Raw genomic sequence first — 20,478 nt, forward strand, 5'->3', positions numbered from 1 at the left:
CGTCCCTATGTTTCTATGTCCATGATGTTTATGTTTCTCTGTGCATTCAAATTACTCGCTACATTTTCAAACCAAGAAATTTAATATTTTAGTCCCGTTAACAAAGAAAAAGAAATTGTAGCGTGAAGTTTATTTTTAATATAGTATGTAACATAGCCCGAATAATCTATGCGTTGAGGTTATGAATTTTATTGTTGAATAATAAAGTCCTTTTATTACTGTTTCCCCTGTTATCCGAATAATGTTTTACGAATAAAAGTGGAATAGCGAAAAATGACGAAAATTGTTGAATTGCGCCCTGATAGAAACCTGATAAACTCGAAATTCGAGAAATATCAATTTTCTACCGATGAAATTCGAATAGCCTCCGAGAAAGACTTAAAAGCTGGTGAGTCCTGTTTAATAATAATCATCTATTAGCAAAGACTAACCTCTCAATAAAAAATTTCCAGATGTTTTTAGGTTAGAGTTGACGTCGAACCGAGACTCCTTATTAGAAACTCGTTTATTCGCTTTTCATAATCATTTGTTCAAAAATCCATACGACACGTCGTGTTGGTTCGTAGACGAAAGTTGGTCGATTTGGCGGCTGAGAGAGAACGGTGCCTTAGACCTGGTGCATACGATACACAACTCTAACGCAAATGTACAGAATTTGTATAACCCGTCGATTGGATTTACTAGCAATAACATCGTCGCAAGTTCTGACGGAGGAGATTGCGTAAAATTACTGATAACAGATGCTCAGGAATGCGTTAAAGCATTCACGCTGAGTGACACGGAACCTGGAGTCATATTAGACGTACAGTATATAAGCGCAACATCTACCGTTGCAATCGCGCTGTGTAACATCAGCAGTACAGGCGAAAAGAAATTCACAAGACTGTTGCTACTGACGTACGCTTGGAGAAACGCAGGAGAGACCAGCGAGTCTTTTGAGCTAATTGGAAAAGAGGCTTTAAAAGTAAATGGCGCCATCGAATATGTATACATAGAAGACGACGGGAAGCATTTGCATTCCATTTGTCAGGACTATATCGGATTCGAGTGTCCAAAGGCGCAAGAGCCTGTTGATAATAAAAGCGACTCGGAGAAAACGGAAATAAATATTCCGAGATATTGCTGGTCCCAAGATGAAGATTCATTGACCGTTTGGATTAACGTAGAGAAAGAGCACGAGAGAAACGTTAACGTTCATGTAACGGCGCTGGAGCTGTCGGTAACGATGAATGGTAAGGTGCTGATACAAGGTCAATGCCAAAACAGATTGGACGAGGAGTTAACCACGTGGAAATACGAGCAGGATACGTTTAAGCTTGAACTATCGAAATTCGAGAGTGGCTTGATGTGGAGCGAGTTAATTAAAGGCGATACAGGTGGCGAATGCTTGGCTAATGAGGCACTAGCAGCCGAAATCCATTCTAAGTACGTTGCGGAGAAATAACCGAATGAATTCTGATGCTCTTTCTCCTATATCTCGTTTTTTTAACTTTAGGCTGGCGCATTTGTGTACGAACCGGGTAGACGGTAAATTAGAAGGGCAGCCTTGTTTGGGTTTCAACGCCGAGCAGCTCGAGGAATGCGATCTCGAAGGGAAGGATAATCTTCTGCAAAGAATTCATCTTGCTCCGCAAGAGAACACGCATTTGGCGATGCTCGGAGCCAGTAATCACGTGCTATTTACGTACAAAACGAAATCCGGGCAGGCGATTTGCCTGAGACACGACAACGATGGTTGCTTGTGGATTACTGGTCAAGCGGACGATACTAAGTGGGATATGGAGCATTGTTATACTTTTCCTGGTTTCGGTTACGTCGAAGCTAGCAAAAGTAATAAGAAGTTCTGTGTTTCACCAGTCGGCAAGTATCACATTAATATCTGAACGTATTTTATTACATATGCAGCATCTTAATCTGTCGTACTTCCAGACGGTTCGTACGTAGCTATACTGGAGCACACGAGATACATATTTCTTTACAAAAGACCCGAATTAACTGATCGGGTTGGGAAACAATGGATCGTTGATTTGGGTACCGAAACCTGCCCCGTTATGGGAGCGGCCGCTACAAATAAATATCTAATTGTACTTACTAAAAATAAATTATGCCGTTTACACATTTCTTTCTAAAGTGAATTGTACTCATTTATCATGATGCGCATGCATAAAAACTCTGTAAGAATATGGTCTATCTTTTTATTAGAAATGTATCAACTTTTTAGATACAGTACCGTATGTATTTACAAATATATACATTTGTAAATTCGTTCGCTTCATACTTTACTTCGAGATCCTTCGATGTATTTTATAGTTACACAGAATCGATCATCGTAAGCAGAAGCCATTAATCACCGGTTTCACACCTGCCTTTTTCATCGTAATCTTAATACTCTAGAGACACTTCGTGTTTGGTATATTTCCCTTTAACCAGCTCTACAACTTTCTCCATCGGAAGTGTCTCGTCGTTAGGCCAATACCATATTACGCGATTTTCAAACGATTCGATGAAACCTGCCTCGGCTGCGGCAGGTCTGTCCATGTCAAATGACTTGTCCCCGTTCGCAGAGTTAAAAACGTACGTCAAGTTGTATGTGTTACTGAAATAACGATTCCAGGAGCAAGCAGTACTTTTTAGAAAGAGTATGCTATTCGGAATGATGTACGGTTTGTCGTCGTCGGAATCGTTGCAATCCAAAGGCGTTAATGAAAATTCGTATCCCAGAGCTGGCAGATTATTTTTTAATATGTGCTGCTTTACGTACAATTTTTCGCCTATATTTGGCCCTACAGGAAACAATTCTTTTGCACGTATGCGAGCGTGAGAGCCCCCATCCGGTTTCCACAAAGCTTGGCAAAACTTTTGTATTAACCTGTGCCTGCAAAACATTTTATATTATTTAAATGACTGTGTTAGTACATAGAAAATTTTAATTTATTTATCAGTAAATCCCGTTACCTCTCTCCCACGTATTTCTGACTAATGTCTTCTCCGCCCAGAACGAGAGCGTCTAAAATATGCAATGCGAGTACCTTCGACTGGAGTCTGAATTCCTTTCGTATTTCGTACACAAGCTCAGCGTACACGAGGGTGTCCGGTGGCAATTCTATATTGATGTCGCCCACAGGCACCCACTCACGTTTTCCATAACGATACACTTTGGTTCTTCCCATGCTCATATAGAATGTGGCATTTCTATTTGCTTCGCTGGAAGGTCCGCTGCCGCAGGGTATACAAAACCAATCGTACGGCTCTTTCAATATCGTGCTCCCAATGTTATCTGTGGTCAACTTCTTTGGTTCGCTGTTCAGAAACGTCACCGAGCCATTGAGCAGGGTCTTCAATTTCTCTTGAGGCTTCATTTGTCTCGGTTTTATCCTAGTGTCCGTGGGAATATTCCAATATTCGCAGCAGCCTTTCCGCATGTCAGCCTGCTTCGGTTCAGTGAGCGTGCTGTCCTCGCAGAACGCGGCAATTTTGCGAAGCCCTATTATCTGCTTCCTGCCTAAATTTTTATTAGATTCTCGTAAGTACTGCAAGAATTGCTCCTCCCTTTCTAATTCTTTGAACGCCACTAATTGCACAACGTCGTTATTGTCGTCGTTCTTCCCGAGCAGACCGTTAACATAGTCGAGATGTTCCTCGATACGTTTCGTGCCTGGCCGTTTCTTCTTACATATCAAGTAACGCTCTGAATTTGCTGGCCTAGAGGAGTTCGGTTTGAAGATACAGACCTCTTCAAAGCACCGGTACATTAAATAAACTAGACCGGCACTGAACGGAGTGAAAAGGTCGAACAGCTTCGTGACGAAATGACCTTTCACGCGCACAATCATCAGCGCTATTAAACATTGACAGAGATACAACTGCTTGAAGAAGATCTCCTGCAAATTTTTGTCTTTATCTACTAGAAATCCTCCATCGGACATCATGAAGTGTACTCCTTTACCGCGGGTATGCTTCATTATGAGTTCTTTGAAACCTTGTTGATTACTACGATCAAAAGCGTCGCCGTTGTCTTTCGGCCCATAATACGGGTGAAAAGTTTCGGGGGAGCCCGCGTAAAAATTATCTAGCTTGAAGTCGTTCTCATTCTTCAGGGTGAAGCCAAATCCATTGGCGTGCCATTTCTTCCTCCAAAGAACATACTCGCTGAAGCCGCCCGGGCCAGCGCACACATCCGCGAAGTAGAGCAGATCGTGCCTATCCAGGCCCTCCGGATTGGTGAACATAAATTTGCACGCCTTATCTATGTTCGCCATCTTAACAGCGGCGCGATTTAAAAATATCGCGCCGCGAATAGTTTCGTAAGGATTGCAGCGCGCTCTAGCGCGACGCACCTCAACATTGTCCAACTTATCGAATACTGATTTTGAATTAACAACATTTAGAACTACATCTTTGTCGCAGAACAGAGTCTCATCGTCTATACTTTTCTTTTTGGGACCTTGCTCTAACCAACCTTTTATCTCTTCTATAGTCGGCAAAGTAGCCGGACTGCTTATCCATTCCAGCTCCTCCACAACTTTTATCTCCTCGTCCGTAGAAGTCCATTTAAGCCCCAAGGCTTCCAGCCCAGGAACGTGATGACCGAGACCTCTGCGTCCGTGTTGCTTAGACGCTTCTACCAGTTCCACGCGACCTTGTTTATTCTTCCCAAGACCATGACCCTCTTTGTATCCCATCATTCTCATTATCCTCTGAGCCGCGCCTTTCCCATCGAGAACCGTTTTCTGCTCTTGCGGCTGCTGATCGGCAGTACCTTCGTCAGTCTTACCCTCAGTGTCAATTTTCCGTCGCTTGCTGTAGTGGCAAGGCTCGTCAAACGCGGCCCTCGTCTTCGACTCCTCCCCCTCGTCAATAGCCTTCAGCCCTTTATTATTTACATGCTCGTTCTGTACATTTTGGCTGGTAGACTCGTCAGCTGAGTCTTGCTCGTACGACAGATCCTGGTACATACTGTGCGATCTGAACTGCATATCTACTCGCTCCTCGAAATTCTCGTAGTAGTCCTCGTTACAGTCACTGTCGTTTAAGTCCGAGCTCTCGTCTACCGTAGCTGCGTGGTTCCTTTTCTTACCGTGTCCTTTCTCGCTGGACTCCTCCGGGAAGAAGGTCGGGTATGCTTCTTTCTCCTCCGTCCCATGGTCGTCACTTTGGTTGCCCACGCTCCGTTCGTCGCAGTCGCTATCGTCAGAATCTAAAGGGCGAATTTACAGTGAAGCGCCCCTATCTATCTACGATCGCTCGGAGCAACAATTTTTAATGTATTTACAAAGATACAGTGGCTTATCTGAATTGATAACGCTGAATCGTTACTTACTGCTTCTCATGTTTCCTCGAGGTTCCCCGCAACTTTTTCACTCGACAAATTCGCAACCTATCAACTTGGAACTGTTCCAATATGTGTAAACAAAAGAATTGTATCCCTTCGACTTAATATTGCGATACCTTCTACTTCTGATGTAAACACTTGAAAATTACATTATTGTTATAGGTTATGCCCATTGCTCTACCACAACGATGTAACTAGATTACATAGCAGCCGTTTACAGATCACTCGATGGAGATATTGTAACAGTGGTCACAATCTGCGGGAAATCGTCTGAATCCCGACATATATAGTCGAAATTAACGAAAGGAGAGCGCACTTGACCAGGAACGCACACTTAACGGGTAATGCGCGGATAAACATGGGAATAGTGGCGCCAACCGAACGGAAGGTTACGCTAGTTACTTTTTCATTTGTTATGTTTTCGCGGTTTAAGCTTGACTTTTAAATCTCCTACAACGTAACGTACTTCTGGCTTCAGTTATTTACAAAACAGAGTTGAAACTTCGATGCACGGTGACGGTGGCCGTGATGGATACACGTTCTCATTCGATCACCGAAGTTAAGCATCACGGGGCGGCGTTCTTGGGAGGGATGGGTGACCGTTGTTTTCCGGGGGCGGTCGTCGGTTGCTTTGCTTGCTCTGGGACCGTATTCAAATTAATAGGGGGGATTGTGCTATATACCCTCTACACCCTTATAGAGAAAGTATTATTAAAAGGGTAAGGATAATAATATATGTATTGGGTCTGAAAAACCTGAGAAATATATATTGGGAGAGAAAAAAAAGAGTGGGAGAAAATGAAAGAGTAATATTTGAACTAAATAAAATAATAGAGAGAGAGAGAGAGAGGGGGTTGTTCGTTGGGCAGTAAAGAGAGAAGAGTGTATAAGCATAATAAAATTTATAATAGCTTCTTGAAACGCCCCTTGAAAGAAAATAAACACCAAACACCTTAACCTTCTTGAAACGCCTCACCCTGTGTAGCACGAGTGGCAGTAGAAGTAGTGAGTGTGTTGTATGCACAGGAAAAGCAATAAAAACAAACAACTTCTCCGTACAGTCAGTTTCTTGATGCCATTAGATAATTACTAAATTAATAGTCTTGTCTGTTTGAATACTTATCAACGAGCAAATATTTAACGAAACGTAAAGGATGTATAAATAAAAAAATATAAATAAAAATTGTATGTTAAATGATTTTACTAAAAATGCACTAAGAACTAAAAAAATAATTATTTCCTTATACTATAATTTCGATGGTGTTTTCTCACTTTAAATAAAATCGTGGCGAGGGATATTTCATAGCAGGATATGAATCAATTTAATACAGCACTACGATTTTATTTAATGCGACAAAACACTATCGAAATTTTTTAGTTTCTAGTGCGTTTTTAGTAAAATCATTTAACATGATTTCTTTTATTTATATTTTTATTTTCTAGTATTTAGAGTTTGTGGATTTTTGTATATTTCTTCTAGTTTAAAAATGTTAGCGTTTGTGGTTTTTTTATACTTTTTTTTATTTTTGACTTTTTTAAAAAAATTGTATTGTCATCCAACCTACGCACTCATGCAAAGTTTCAAAACAATTGAATTGGTGAAAGTGGGTGAAAATTGAGTTGCCAGATTTGAACCAAACATACAGAGGCTCTAAGTTAAGTAAAATCATTTAATATTAGTTGTTGCCAGACGAATTATCTAGATTAGGGAGTTAAGAATGCGCTTATTATAATACAGATGTGACGCATGACCTCCTACAATGAGAAAAGCAATTGAAGTACAAACACATTACTATTGCAATATTTATTTTCTTATATTCTACCATAATACTGTGTAACATACAAGAAATGCACTTTAATGAAACCTACAGAAGAGAATCTGAATATAGAAGTGTTACTTAACATTGTTTACGCCATTTGCTTTTAATCGTTCAACTCGTACGCTGCCTTATATAAAATAATTTGTGTATGCTCTTTTTCCGTTTCATCAGAGAAATTATGAGTGTCGTTAAACAAGAGCAATGGATAAAAAATAATGAATTAATTAATTCTAAACGTCCTTCCAACAAACGTCACTTGCTTCCTATACATCTCGCCGACGATCCCGGCGAAATACTCGCACCGCACATAACGCTATTGATTTGTGTTTACGCTTTTGAAAATCATGTCATGGTGAAGAGAAAATAAACAAGCCACTTTCGCGTTACCTCTCTTTGGTCGTAAAAACTATTGGTTCTGCAGTAAAACGGCTTACACGGTCGGGGAAGAAATTCACTCGCGTTATTCGATTCATCCAAGGAAGAAATACAGAATACAGGAAAAAAGAATAGGATAATGATTTTCATACACAATCCCGTTCCTATAGTTGCGCATCTTAATACTGACGTTCTGTATTCGTAAAACATCGCTTCGCAGCAACACGTTCGTACCAGGCGAGCGTCGCTTCGGTGCAAAGTAACAGAGACATTTTCCCGTTCCCACTTGCCTTCGCACCAGAATTTCTTTTTCAAGCGCAGTGCCTCAACGACGGGAAACACTTTTCCTCGCCGGAGCGTTACAATCGACAACGCTTGAAAAACGTATTCAAAGATTGTTGTATCGTAAAAAAGATATTCATTCGAATATGACATCCTCGAAGCCCCGCCGAGGGCGATTAGTTCAACGATAGAACAATTTCGACTAGATTACTTGTTACCGTTAACACATTCACTGCCAGGTTTACTATGGCAAACGTACTTCTGTGATAAAAATCATCAAATGTAAGGCAGCAGTGAATTTGTTAATAACGCGATAGGCGATCGTTTCTTCTCTTTTCCTGCGCAGAGAATATTCTATGGTTTACGCGTCTTCTAAAAGAATATCCCTTCCTTCGAAATGATGTGTGTATATATATAAATATATACAGACATGTTATGTACATATGTATAAATAACTGATAAATGCGTTCCTTGCGCGGTAAAATTGACACAAATTTATTATCCCTTTACGTGTCTCTTGTATAGTCTTACTCAAGAAGAATGGAATACAGTTGTACGCCGTCTTCCGTGCTGCAGTTTCAACAATTTGCAAACGTTTGTCTCAATATTTATCCGAGGACGACCAAGGAGCGGTGTTCTTTCTTTAATCTAAGTGCTGTCCGCAATTTTGCATACACGTCTTGGGCATTGGCCGAGCTCTTTCATATTGTAAGGCGCGATGACTCAATGAAGCCGTAGTAAAATACACCAGCGACCCGCATATCTCGCAAACTTCTGCTTTCACGCCATGTACACTAAACCATTATCTTCGCATCTCTCTCGCTCTCTCTCTCTCATAATTTAGCATACTACATTATTAGCGTCTCTCCAACTACCCTTCCTTCCTTCCACATCCTCTTTCTAATGCGTGTTCAATACGGATGCATCGATAAATGAACTATTACAACAACAGAACGTCCACCGTGCTGTACTGCGTTCCCCCCCGTGGCGATCACGTAATTCCTATATGTAATGTAATTTTCACTTCGCCTCGATGCCTCAAATCCAAAGTCATCTTCACCGTTTACGGCTCGCATAGTTCGCAAGAACCACTTAAATTAATTCCGTATGGATCAAACTGTCCCTCGAGCAACCTGTGACTCCACAAGTATATTTAAATATAGTTAGGATATGAACGTTACATGCTCTAAACAGTTCTGGAAAATATCAATGTCCGTCGAAAGAAGAAACTTATGACCAACGGCGTTCGACCAACGTATTACCCCATCGGCTCGCGTTACGTATTTAGAATTTCATATCCTTAAACCTTTCGCTACTAGATTTGCTAGGAGAGTGGTTTTATATGTCACGCTAATAAACTATAAACGCAAATGTATGCAGGACTGATCACTCTCGCGACGCAACACAATATACAAACAGTGAAATCAATCATCGCGATGCATGTCGTTGGACAGAAATGTTACGTGCAATATCCCTTAACTCGGTAGCGCACCGAGCCTCGTACTTAAACCATTGAATTTCAGATGAGGTGAAAAGAAATTTTGGTAATTCAAAGGTCTAGGCACACATTAATACCGATCAAAGACACTGTTCTTCCTTTAAGAGTAGTCCAGGCTTAAATATGTACCGTCGTTACACAACGCGCTGTGTAAAATCATAAACACTCCAGCTGACAAACTGTATTGGACTCACACAGCCTCGTAAATTTCGCCGTACAGTGTGCAACGCTTCGCGCTCATACACACACACACACACACGCGCGCGAATTTACGCCTGGCGTTAAAAAGGAAACTAAATCTGTTAAGGAAACAAGTACCATTCTTATGCTTATCTCGAAAATTAAGGAGAAGTTGATAATTATGAGTATGTAATAAAGATAACATTACAAATTTAGTTCCTCTAGCTTGGAAACTCCATGCCGCATACTCGATCCTCCGTCTCGGTCCGGAATTTTCCCTTAAATTTAGATAGCGGGAGAAGTACAATTCTTTACAGTTCGCACAATGTGGAATCGCACGCGATCATCCTTGGAAATGATCAACAGCTCTTTCTCTCAGTACATTTCCCCAGCTGTATATGGAAGATAGCAAATTACAGTAACAATCGAGAAGATAGTCGCGGAAACAGTAATTACAGATTTTGGCAATGCACACATGTAACTACGCGAATAAAAAGTATCAGCGAGGTTCCTTCTTCTTTTTTTCTTTTTCGGCTGAACGGAATATAATACACAGCAAAGGTAAAAGCTCTTCGATTTGTCTGCAAAATTTAAGCTGCAACCCATTCACGTTACAAAGAAGAATGCAATATAGGAACTACCATGAAACGGATTGTGTTGTTGTAATGTCCCTTTTCATCACGAACGATTTTTTTTTAATATTTTCTTTTAATCAATAAATGAGAAACGACACTCGCCGAGAAACCAAATGAAGCGCTTCCAACTATGAGCTACCCCTCCACTTCGAATTGGACGAAACTGCGAAAGGAAACGGGGACTCGCGTAACTATCCTCGTCACGATGCACCAGATCTACTAGCTCTCAATAAAATGCACGATACGAACACGCACCCGTTATCGAACTAACATAATAGTACCGCCCCACACGGCACTCCCCACGTAAAACATATTGTTATTAATTAATAATATACAAATAGTCTATCTGTAGTCTACAGTATACGAACGTATCTGCGGCTGCTAAACTTGTGTAGTATAAGTTGGCGAGATTCAGTCTTCACATATAAAGGAGAATAGTACTCTTTTAACATTACAATATGCACATTTACGTTTACAATAATAAAAATGTTTTATGTACGCGATATCACAGCGTTCAGCATTAATTATTAAAAAGGTACTCGTGTTCCCAAAGCCATTAGTCATCGATCAGTTCTCTCAACCTTTTTCGAAGGAAACAATACAGCGAATAAATACAAGATTTCAGTCAACCGAACAACCAGTGTGACTTGGACAGTGCTTGATACAAGCGTGAAGATTCCACAAGAACATTTTGAATTCTTTCTTCCTTCTCTTCTCTTTTTTTTTTTTTGTTTTTTAATCAGATGGAAGGCGTGTCACGGATCTCTTCGAAACTACTCCTCCTCCTCCTCTATTCAATGCTTTATGATCATTGTAGGAAACCGATAGAAAAATATAGTTCACTAGAAGTGTGTATCGACCGATACCTCCGAGTTGACCGATGTTGCCGAGTTTCATCATTGAACACGCTTCTTAGCATCTTCCTTTTATTTCGTAACAATCATGGGGCAAGATCTTCCAAGGGAATTATGGTGTAGCAACCAAGGGTATCTGATCTAGATAAGCTACAAAGTACCAGAATGATTTAATCGAGATGTCTCGTGATGAAGTAACATAAAGGAATATAATACAACCTAAAATTGTCGACTAGCAGGGAAGTAGTGGCCTTCGATGATACAGCATAGCTTCTGAGAAGTAAGCTACCGTATGTGCCTTGCTATGTGGAGGAACACTCGTGTCTAACAGTTCCTCACATGCTTCTACCTAGTACGATTGGACACAAAAACAGGATTTATGGATGACCATTTGACGCAAATAAACGAAGAAATTAACAAAAAAAAAAAAGAAAAAAGCAACTCGCAGCAGTGCAGTACTAAATCTCTATAAAGACTCCTCTGTTGGCGACGAACACGCAAATATTAGAAGACTATATCTTAACAAACAGACGAATGTACAAAAATGAACGGATTCGCAGTGTAAAAGACGCAGAAAAAAAAAGGAAAGAAAAAGAAAAGAAGAGTAACAATCTTGTTGGCAATTTTAGCCTCGCTTGTGAAATGAATTCGTCCTAAATTATGGTACGACAAGCTCGGATCTCCATGGATATTCATGAAGGAGAATGCTCGGCTCAGGAAATAATACATGTATCATCTTTCAATTCCTTCTCCCTTTTCTCATTCACCCTGGCGATAGACGAATTCGCGCGCTGCAAACGCAAAGAAAGGAATACTGGTCTTTCGCTTCAACAAACTTTCCCTCCCCCTTTTCCCTAAAGTAGACAGCGAGCTCTCGCAGTACACGTCATTAGGATCACATGATTTGTATACCACGTATAAAACTGATAAGATACGTTCCTTATTTTTAATCATGATGCACAATAGGTAGATCTATAAATATGCTACATCTTACATATCACAGAACTACGCGTACACCCACTATCAATTTTTCAAAATGCGAGCTGCACTTTGCAGAACATTTGCTTCAGAGGGAACTCAAGAGTGCAATGTAATGCGTTCTGTTAAAAAGAGATGTAAAATATTAACCCTTTGCTGCTCCGATATCTTGGGGTCCGTCTCGAGTGAAAAACTTTCTAAAAATTATGTATCCGACAGTATCAGGGGAATCGTGGTTAAAGATATGCATGTTCAGCACCCACCGGCTTTCTCAAGTAGCCCATGAAAAAGATGCAGCGAGGTTCAAAGGGTTAAAGTTTTAAGGCCTTCTCAGCTACCTGGACGTAAACTATGCCCGTGTGAAAGGCAACTTCTTCGCGTCTCGCACTCTCTGAAAGTTTAAGCGAAGCCAACGATGCTGTTTGAACGAATCCGAAGGATCCGTACGGACACAGTGTGCACTCAAAAGCCCCAGAAATAAATTCGTCAATGGAAATGTGAGATATGTTCTGTGCCCTGCGGTGAAATGTAACTAAATGTATGGTAGTATTACGACAGCCCATTATTCAGCCGGAATTCTATCGAACCTATCCTGTGCACGGGTATAAGCTAGTTTCCGTTCAATCGCGGTGAAATAATGCCAAAGAAAGGTAAATAATTAGTAGGGTGATTTAATAGAGGGCGTACGCAATGTATGAGTATTCAGAATATTCCAATACTCGTAGCATACGCTTCCTATTATTATATCACTATTCGTCCTGACACGCACTGTGTGCAATCAGATTAACACAGTAGGAGCATAAGCATTCACAATGTCCAAAGGGCAAAGACAAGAATACCACGAACGCCTAAACCTTCTTTGCTACCTATAGCCTGAAGTCCGATCACTGACCCCCAGCGAAAGAAGAATATAAAAACTACGTGTGAACCTAGAAACGAATCGACAAGTTCCTTAAACCCTTCGCCCAGCAGGAAACACCGCTGTAGAAATGCGCGTGACGCGTTCTGAACCGACCGAAATGGTAGTGTGCACACGTATTGCTTCACAACATTTTGTCTACTGTGCGTAATTAAGTAACGAACTGTGAGACCGTATCACCAAAGCGTTACATGTAATTATCACAATAATGTCGTTCGCAAACGAGTCCTTGCTCGAGTGTATCCGAGCCTTGCATTCTTCTCTGTTTTCAGCTCTTTCTACTATTCGTTTATTTGAGTAGTGACGTGTACAGAGTAATCTGGAGGCCCGCAAAAAATTGCTATGCGCTGTCGACAAACGGTCCACGCCCGATCCGCGGCGCGAGGTTCGTTGGTTCATCCCTTTACGCCTGAGATTTCTTTCTCTGGAGTCGCCCCCGAGCAGTCGCAACGACGGCGCAACGATCGTGGCGGCGCGATTAACTTCTTCCATATGCGCTAGTACGTGCACGTAGCGCATCGAACATTTCGTGTAGAGAATGCCTCGGATAGCCTGGATTCGTTCCTTAAAAACATAGCAAGAATTTCGACGAGCGCGAACTAAAAAACAGGTACAACTAAATTCATTCGATCGCGGCCAGCCTGCGCGTACCTACTTTGACACGGGCGCGCAAAGACAAGACCACTCAGTGGCCAATTGCATAAACATCAAACAACAATGTTTCTCTCTTTTTTTTTTTTTCTTCATCGTATAATCATTCGTTGGTTTAACAACAAATTACTTTCGATATATATTATAAAAATAAGGTATCAAACTTTGCGCCGAGGTACACAGCCATTGTGACTACATGCTTAATTTAAGTTGTCCTCTAAAGCCCAAGTTTTCCTTTCTCTCCCGTTCCGGTCGCTTCGAACCATTCCAAAGACCGGCCCAGGATGGTCTCAAAGTACTCGCTTTTTGTATGCTATATAATTATGCTGGATATCCCCCGTCATCGAAGTGCTCTAATTTTCATTTAATGAGATTACTTTCACCCCATATCAGAGACACACACCCCACAAGTCTCGTTACAGAACAGAGGGCACGAACGATATTTCCTCGTGCGCCTTGTTAAACGGGTGTACGGCTTAATTTTTATGCAAAAGGCCTTACATTTTGAAGAGCATTGCCTGTACATACATACATATATATATGCAAAGAATATAAATAAATTATCAAATATGAAAACATCAACCCACCCCCCTTCTATATGTTTCGTGCATTTCAGGAAAGCATTAAATGTCGTTTACATAGTTATCGCAAGAAGATTAATTTGTTTTTAGAGATATGACCGTGTTACAAGTCTACATATCTGGCCATAGTCTACATCCAGTAATGATTATATCAATGTACCATCGCTAAACAACTACTGCTACTTCAAAAAACTCAACTGGAATGTGCCTCGGAGATTGACAACGCACAACACTAAATTTCTGTCCCTTTCGCAACGAACATTATACTACTCCGGCTCCCCAGTTAAATGATACACTCTGCCTCTCTCGGCCGGCTTCCGCGCGAACCACCGAATTGGCTTGGCTCCGCTGTGTATCGTGTGTCGGCACCATTCCAGAAAATAATAAATGACAAAGAAAAGAAGAAACGTTACATTACGCATATATTAGAAGGAGGCCCAACCTTCTACACAAACCGTAAACATTAATGGGCCCAATATAGACAGGAAAAATTGATTTTTCTTACTTAGCCTGCACTCTTACCGACTTATACCTTGAAAAGCGTCACTGCTGCACTGGTGTGGGTGGGTAAGGATAACTGTACGACGGCACAGCCTGGAACTGGCCGTAGCCCATTGACTGATAAGCACAAGCTCCGGTGTTCGGAGGTGGCCGATTCGTCTGGAAGAACTTGTTGTTCACAAGGCTCTGCATCCCGGAATCGGTGTGGCCGCCGGATGGCATCATGAATGGCGGCGGCATCGAGTACATGCTCTGCCCTCCAGTTTGATTGCCGCTGTACGTGTTTTGTCGGTTGTGGTATCGATTCCCTTGGAAACCGCCTGTCCTGCCATGGTATCTGGGTATGTTCGTGTTCTGGTAGCCGGGCTGGTAGCTGTTACTGCTGGTTTGGCAGCCGTTGGGATACGCATTCGGCTGCCGTTGGTGTGGCTGGTGCTGTTGCTGCTGGTAGCTGGGCTGGAAATTGCTCTGACGAGTGTTCTGGTAGCCATTCTGCTGGCGTGCAATAGTCCTCTCTTGGCTATTGGCGTTGTTGTTCTGAGTGCTCTGCGAATGCTGATTCTGCCAACTGCTCGCAGTCGGGCTGACGTTGTTCCTGGGGCTTCCGGGTTGGTTGTGGTCCTTGTTCGAGCGGGAGTGGCTCCAACGCTGGCGACCCCTGCCGTACTGGTTCTTCATCGAGTTAGCCAGGTCGGCCAGTTGTGGGTTTATCACCTGACCAGCTTCCTCCAGAACAGCGATCAGTTCTTTCGCTTGCCTTGCGTTGTTGGGGGTGAAGTAAGCGTACGCGGTACCCGCGCTCTGACAGCGTCCGGTTCTCCCGATGCGGTGAATGTAGTCTTCGGAACTGTTCGGATAATCGAAGTTGATTACGTATTTAACATCCTCTACGTCTAAACCCCGGGCAGCCACGTCGGTAGCTACGAGGATCATCGTCTTGCCGTTTCTGAACTCGGACAGCACGTAGTCCCTCTCCGGCTGTGACTTGTCGCCGTGAATGGAGATGGCTGGCCAACCTTCCCTCTTGATCGCCTTGGTAATGTCGTCCACCTTCTTCTTGGTCTCCACGAATATTATCATCTTGCTCCCTCGATCCTTGCCGATCTCCCGGAGCAGGCCGGAAAGCTTCGCCTCCTTCTCGTGCTCCTGGCAGATCTCGATAATCTGCCGAATATTGTGATTGGCGGCCAGCGTTAGGGAGCCGATATTGATCTGAATGTAGTCCGTTAGAAAGTCCTCGGCAAGGGCCTGCACTTCTTTGGGCCAGGTCGCAGACCACATCAGCACCTGTCTGTCTGGTCTGATTTGCTCGATGATCTTCCGGATCTGAGGCTCGAATCCCATGTCCAACATTCTGTCCGCCTCGTCCAGCACGAGGTACGTGCATCTGCGCAAGTTCGTCGTTCCCTTCTCGAGGAAATCGATCAATCTGCCAGGAGTCGCGATGCATATCTCCACGCCGCGCTCCAAATCGCGAGCCTGGGGCCCTTTCGGGGAGCCGCCAAAGATGCAAGTGTTGCGAATGCACGAGGAGGAACCGAAGTCCTTAGCGACCGTTTGAATCTGCTGAGCGAGCTCTCTGGTTGGAGCGAGAATCAGAACGATCGGGCCATCCCCTCGACTTAAACGAGGTTGATTATTAATGTGTACGGTTGCTGGTAATATATACTGAAAAATACCCATAACAATGCCCTCTTATCACATATCCAAGTGAAGGTGTCTCGTTTCGGACGAATGTGTAGAGATCGTATCGAGCGAATGTTGAACGAAGTTCTGTGTACTCGTAACTAGTGCTCCAATGAACATGTACGAAAAATGAAATGGAAATACTATTGAGAGCTGGAAAGAAGTCGGACTACCCACAGGCTGAAAGGTCACAGAAGCAAGGGGAATTGTCCGCTCGCCCCACCCTATCCTCTCCAAGAAATCCTACTTTTAAGTTCTTAGTTCCTACGTTTCGTTCGCGTTCTTCGTTAAGGCTCCCCCAAACCAACGCGAATATTTTTTTTTATACATGGCGGCTTATGGGCAGGCGCAGCGGAAATGTTTAGCGTTGGTCTGAACAACCCCATAAGCCGCCACGTGCAGTAAACTGCCGCGCATCCATCACGGCAAAATGTTCGCTGCCGCTTCGAATATTCACGTTGGTTTGGGGGAGCCTTTACGCGGCGGACTTCGTTGCCAGCGATTGGGTGGACCGAGCGAACGATTCCCCTTGCTCCTGTGACATCTCAGCTTCTGGGTAGTCCGACTTCTTTCCAGCTCGCGATAGTACTATGCACTTTAAGTTTCACCTAACAGAATTTGTTGCAAGATAATTACAATGCAGCTTATTAATTATCCACATTTCACGTTGCTTATGATCAATACTATTCAAAATCAGTGTTACGTAATTTTAACAGTTATTAAAATTGTTATTCCTTAAATTATTTTCTTCCCAAGAAATATTCACAGCTTCCACAAGAATAAAACGATCAGAGTTTTAATAATGTAAAGGATCTCAAGAATTATTCCATCCAAATTTATGAATGAGCAAGTGTAAAGAATAATTCAAATATTTCGATTTTTGTAACTGTAACACATTGGCTGCTGAAAACGATCATTTTTACGTCAGGCATATATTCCTTTCAAATTTATCTGATATATCTAGTTGCGCTTGACTATTTGCTGTACAGGTATATATACACGATAAATGAATTTGAATACAATTGATGCGCAGTGTGAACCAATACCGTCTTAGCCCCGTTACGCACTTGCGACCAGTCGCCGGCAACTTGGTCGCAAGTGCGTAACGGGGCTAAATTATTCTAAACTAAACAAAATCAAAAATACCGCGCTAACACGTGAAGTGAATAAGTATTAAAACAATGAAATAAATAAGATTAAATGTGGGGTGCATTCCACGAGAAAAAGGCCGCATTATAAACTCAAAATTTTGGTGTATATATTCATTACTTTCTTTCCGTCATAGTTGGAGGGCTCATTTCCAATTCTTTTCTAGCTTTAACAACCCTCTTTTTTAATTTTCGAATCTTTCAGAGTACCTGAGGTAGCTGCCTCTATGTTAAGGCGGCACTGGTGTAAACCGTGGGATCACGCAGCAACCAATGCGTTAAAAGAGTTCGAAAGAATTAGTGGACTACTTACAGCTAGAGTTTTCCCCGACCCCGTTTGAGCAATACCAACTAAGTCACGTCCAGTGAGTGCAATTGGCCAGCCTTGCGCCTGTATAGCGGTTGGTTCAGCGAAGCCTTGCTTCCTTATTTCCTCCATCACATAGTCTGGGAAGTTACTTTCTTCAAATGCTTGAATCGGAGAAGGTGTATTGTTGCCCTTCACAGTGATTTCTTTGCCTATATGGTACTTGGCGACTTCCTCGGTCGTTCGTTTTAAAACATTGATATGCGGAATATACAGGTTCTTAGTTATCACTGGCAACTTAGTCAAATCCCAGCTGGGCTTCTTCAGCAGATCTCCCGGAGTCCTTCTCTGGGCCTGCTTCTTTATCACCTTCTCCTTCTGCATTTGTTGCTGGCTATTCCAGTACGTACCGCTGCCATTACGACTGCCAGAGTCTCTGTGTCCCCTGGGTCTGTAACTAATCATTTCCACAGAATGCGTATTATATTCAACTAGCTTTACTACTCGGCTTCGCCTGAAATTTAGATTCTGATTTTGTGAAAGAAAAATTTTTTTTCATTTTTTTTCGTGAAAATAGTCACATTTATCTGGATTAGCCAGGCACAATGAGCCGAGGTACATTTCGTGACCCCTGAGTTTACCATTCAAAAGTTTTCAGGCAACAGACAAACACCCAAACATACGAAACAGTTGCTGCTTTACAGTATAAGATGTTGGGTTCAATAGACTGATATCGAAAATGCTTCCTTTTAATATCTTTCCCCATGAGCATTGCAATAAATATAATATAACTGTTATAATTCCCCCCCTGGAATAGGGCTGCCATCTGTAAAACCAAAAACCCCGGACATTTCCACTTGAAACCCAGGGACACTTTTAACTATTTCTTATATATGTGTTAGGTATAGGGCTGCCAACCATAAAATCACTAACCTAGGACAAAGAACATTAAAACCCCAGACATTTGAACTTGAAGCCTGGACATTTTTAACTATTTCTTAATTTATAGACTGTAAAATCCCCCTGGACGCCCTAAAAAAAAAAGAGGACACATCCGGGGAAACCCGGACGGATGGCAGCCCTACCCTGGAAAGATGAGAAATCATGTGAGAAAATGATAGGAACCTTTTGACACAATAAGAAATTTGAAATGGCTGTATCAAAGTGAAAGGATTATATGAAACATTGTGACAACGGTAGAGACAATTTATTAAATATATCGGAATTCTAAAATTACTGCCAATAAGCTAAATGCATTAGTGATTTTGTTGAAAAACCAGCTTCCAAGGAAGCAATGTGAATAGTGACCCAAAAGCATACCTATAGCATTCATGTTGCAAGAGTAGCTTACTAGGAGAGAATTATTAAGTTCTGCCGGAAAAGTATATCTGAAAGGCTATTGATTTTTGGCACACTAACTCATTAAATAATCAAAACGCCATTTTCATTTCACAACAGAGTTAATTTCTCTCGAGGGATATTTCGTCACGATATACAATCGACTTTATTTCGTCGTGCCTTGAAAGAGAATGATCCCGTGAAACGTCGGATCTGCCTCGGAAAACGTAGTCGAGTAAGAATTGAATGTGATCAACGATCAGATGCACCCGTGAACAAAATGGAGGAGAATGCGACATCGCGGATGAGAATTCGTCGGGCTCTGCCATTCGACGTCCTGGGCTAGTTACCGATTGAACTGCGGAAAGCGGAACGTAATTCCCCGTACCTGGTTTGATTGGAATAGCTGTTGTTATACATCTCGACGAACGTTTGGAAGAATCGGCCCCCTGACACACAACCAGTTCCGTAAGGACGTTGTTCGATTTTTCGGAAACTATGTCAGCTGTACCAGTTACACCTACGGCCAAGAATAAACCCGTGAAAGATCATTCATAACTGTGGTGCAGGCGAATGTACTTCTCCCGTGGCGATTCTACATCGAATGACAATAAAATTCCTGTGTTTGAAAGCCGAAAACTACTTGAAGCAACTTACCCTGCAGACCCGGCGAGCAGAGCAGTAATGGCTGACAGTCACTGGGAAGACGGAAACGAGCGACTGGGCAATGCTTCCGTTTCTAAATATACGCGTCGCACGCACACAGAGGAGGCCGAGCCGCTGATTGGCCGATTCTTTTATAGATCGGGCGTCGAGACGCGCCGACCAATCCCGCCGCGGCGGGACAAATCAATGAATTTGAGAGTGTGATATATTTGTCGGATGTAAAGGCGAGCGCGCATGGACAGGCAAGGTGGGAATTGATTGAATTCGAGAGGTAAGTTCTAGAAGCGATCAAATGTATTAGAAGCTTCATTAAAGCTGTAATACATAGAGATCGGAAGATGCTCGAAGTGAAGACATATGATTCTTTAATTGAAGCTGGCAGTTTATTCCGTCGCTTTGCGTGCAGTTTGAATGCGAATACGATTCCAGTAATATAATAGCTTATGTTTCGTTTTCGTTCAATATATTAATCGTTAGCTTGTTGAACGAAAAATAATAATTTACGCAAGAAAATTGTAGTATTCAATCACAGTCGCGGCCCGGTTTTCAGGGACCCTGGATCAGTGCTTCTCAAAGTGGGCATTTGAATTTTATTAGGGGGGAATTAGAAATTAAGGGGGTGATTAGAATTTTAATAACACGAGGTTGCACAGGATTACCCAATAAAGTTTGTAAAACTCTAAACGCATACAGGTTTTCTTATATCAATAGAATATTTTTTATATCA

The 20,478-nt window shown here is 42.1% G+C and overlaps 3 protein-coding genes across 4 annotated transcripts; 1 reads left to right on the top strand and 2 right to left on the bottom strand.

Annotated features, from left to right (window-relative positions):
- On the top strand, nt 1-2,265 carry LOC143375631 (nudC domain-containing protein 1). Its single transcript, XM_076824945.1, has 4 exons — nt 1-388; nt 453-1,425; nt 1,496-1,860; nt 1,930-2,265. Exons 1-4 carry the CDS (start codon nt 274-276, stop codon nt 2,127-2,129), a joined length of 1,653 nt encoding a protein of 550 aa, XP_076681060.1. The 5' UTR covers nt 1-273; the 3' UTR covers nt 2,130-2,265.
- Nucleotides 2,182-5,690, bottom strand: Cmtr1 (Cap methyltransferase 1). Its single transcript, XM_076824944.1, has 3 exons — nt 5,321-5,690; nt 2,956-5,197; nt 2,182-2,875 (listed from the first exon to the last, which is right to left on the bottom strand). Exons 1-3 carry the CDS (start codon nt 5,328-5,330, stop codon nt 2,383-2,385), a joined length of 2,745 nt encoding a protein of 914 aa, XP_076681059.1. The 5' UTR covers nt 5,331-5,690; the 3' UTR covers nt 2,182-2,382.
- A 1,431-nt stretch (nt 5,691-7,121) lies between these two features.
- On the bottom strand, nt 7,122-19,901 carry LOC143375818 (uncharacterized). 2 transcript variants are annotated; one of them, XM_076825324.1, is made up of 4 exons: nt 19,743-19,901; nt 19,474-19,605; nt 17,754-18,204; nt 7,122-16,274 (listed from the first exon to the last, which is right to left on the bottom strand). In XM_076825324.1, exons 2-4 carry the CDS (start codon nt 19,503-19,505, stop codon nt 14,649-14,651), a joined length of 2,109 nt encoding a protein of 702 aa, XP_076681439.1. In that variant the 5' UTR covers nt 19,506-19,605; nt 19,743-19,901; the 3' UTR covers nt 7,122-14,648. The 2 variants fall into 2 exon arrangements, with proteins under 2 accessions (XP_076681439.1, XP_076681440.1); XM_076825325.1 differs by lacking the exon at nt 19,743-19,901 and adding an exon at nt 19,665-19,688.
- Nucleotides 19,902-20,478: the final 577 nt, after the last annotated feature.

Source organism: Andrena cerasifolii, chromosome 13, assembly GCF_050908995.1.
Source record: "Andrena cerasifolii isolate SP2316 chromosome 13, iyAndCera1_principal, whole genome shotgun sequence".
Classification (NCBI taxonomy): domain Eukaryota; kingdom Metazoa; phylum Arthropoda; class Insecta; order Hymenoptera; family Andrenidae; genus Andrena; species Andrena cerasifolii.

Bases quoted from the DNA above. Each gene is read 5' to 3' on its own strand.
- LOC143375818 (XM_076825324.1), bottom strand. From the start codon at position 19,505: ATGTATAACAACAGCTATTCCAATCAAACCAG. The intron at 18,205-19,473 runs GTACGGGGAATT...GGAAATGATTAG, and splicing joins AGCTATTCCAATCAAACCAG to TTACAGACCCAGGGGACACA. The intron at 16,275-17,753 runs GTAAGTAGTCCA...GGTATTTTTCAG, and splicing joins GGTCGGGGAAAACTCTAGCT to TATATATTACCAGCAACCGT.
- Cmtr1 (XM_076824944.1), bottom strand. The intron at 2,876-2,955 runs GTAACGGGATTT...AATGTTTTGCAG, and splicing joins CAGAAATACGTGGGAGAGAG to GCACAGGTTAATACAAAAGT.
- LOC143375631 (XM_076824945.1), top strand. From the start codon at position 274: ATGACGAAAATTGTTGAATTGCGCCCTGATAGAAACCTGATAAACTCG. The intron at 1,426-1,495 runs GTACGTTGCGGA...TTTTAACTTTAG, and splicing joins GCAGCCGAAATCCATTCTAA to GCTGGCGCATTTGTGTACGA. The intron at 1,861-1,929 runs GCAAGTATCACA...TCGTACTTCCAG, and splicing joins GTTCTGTGTTTCACCAGTCG to ACGGTTCGTACGTAGCTATA.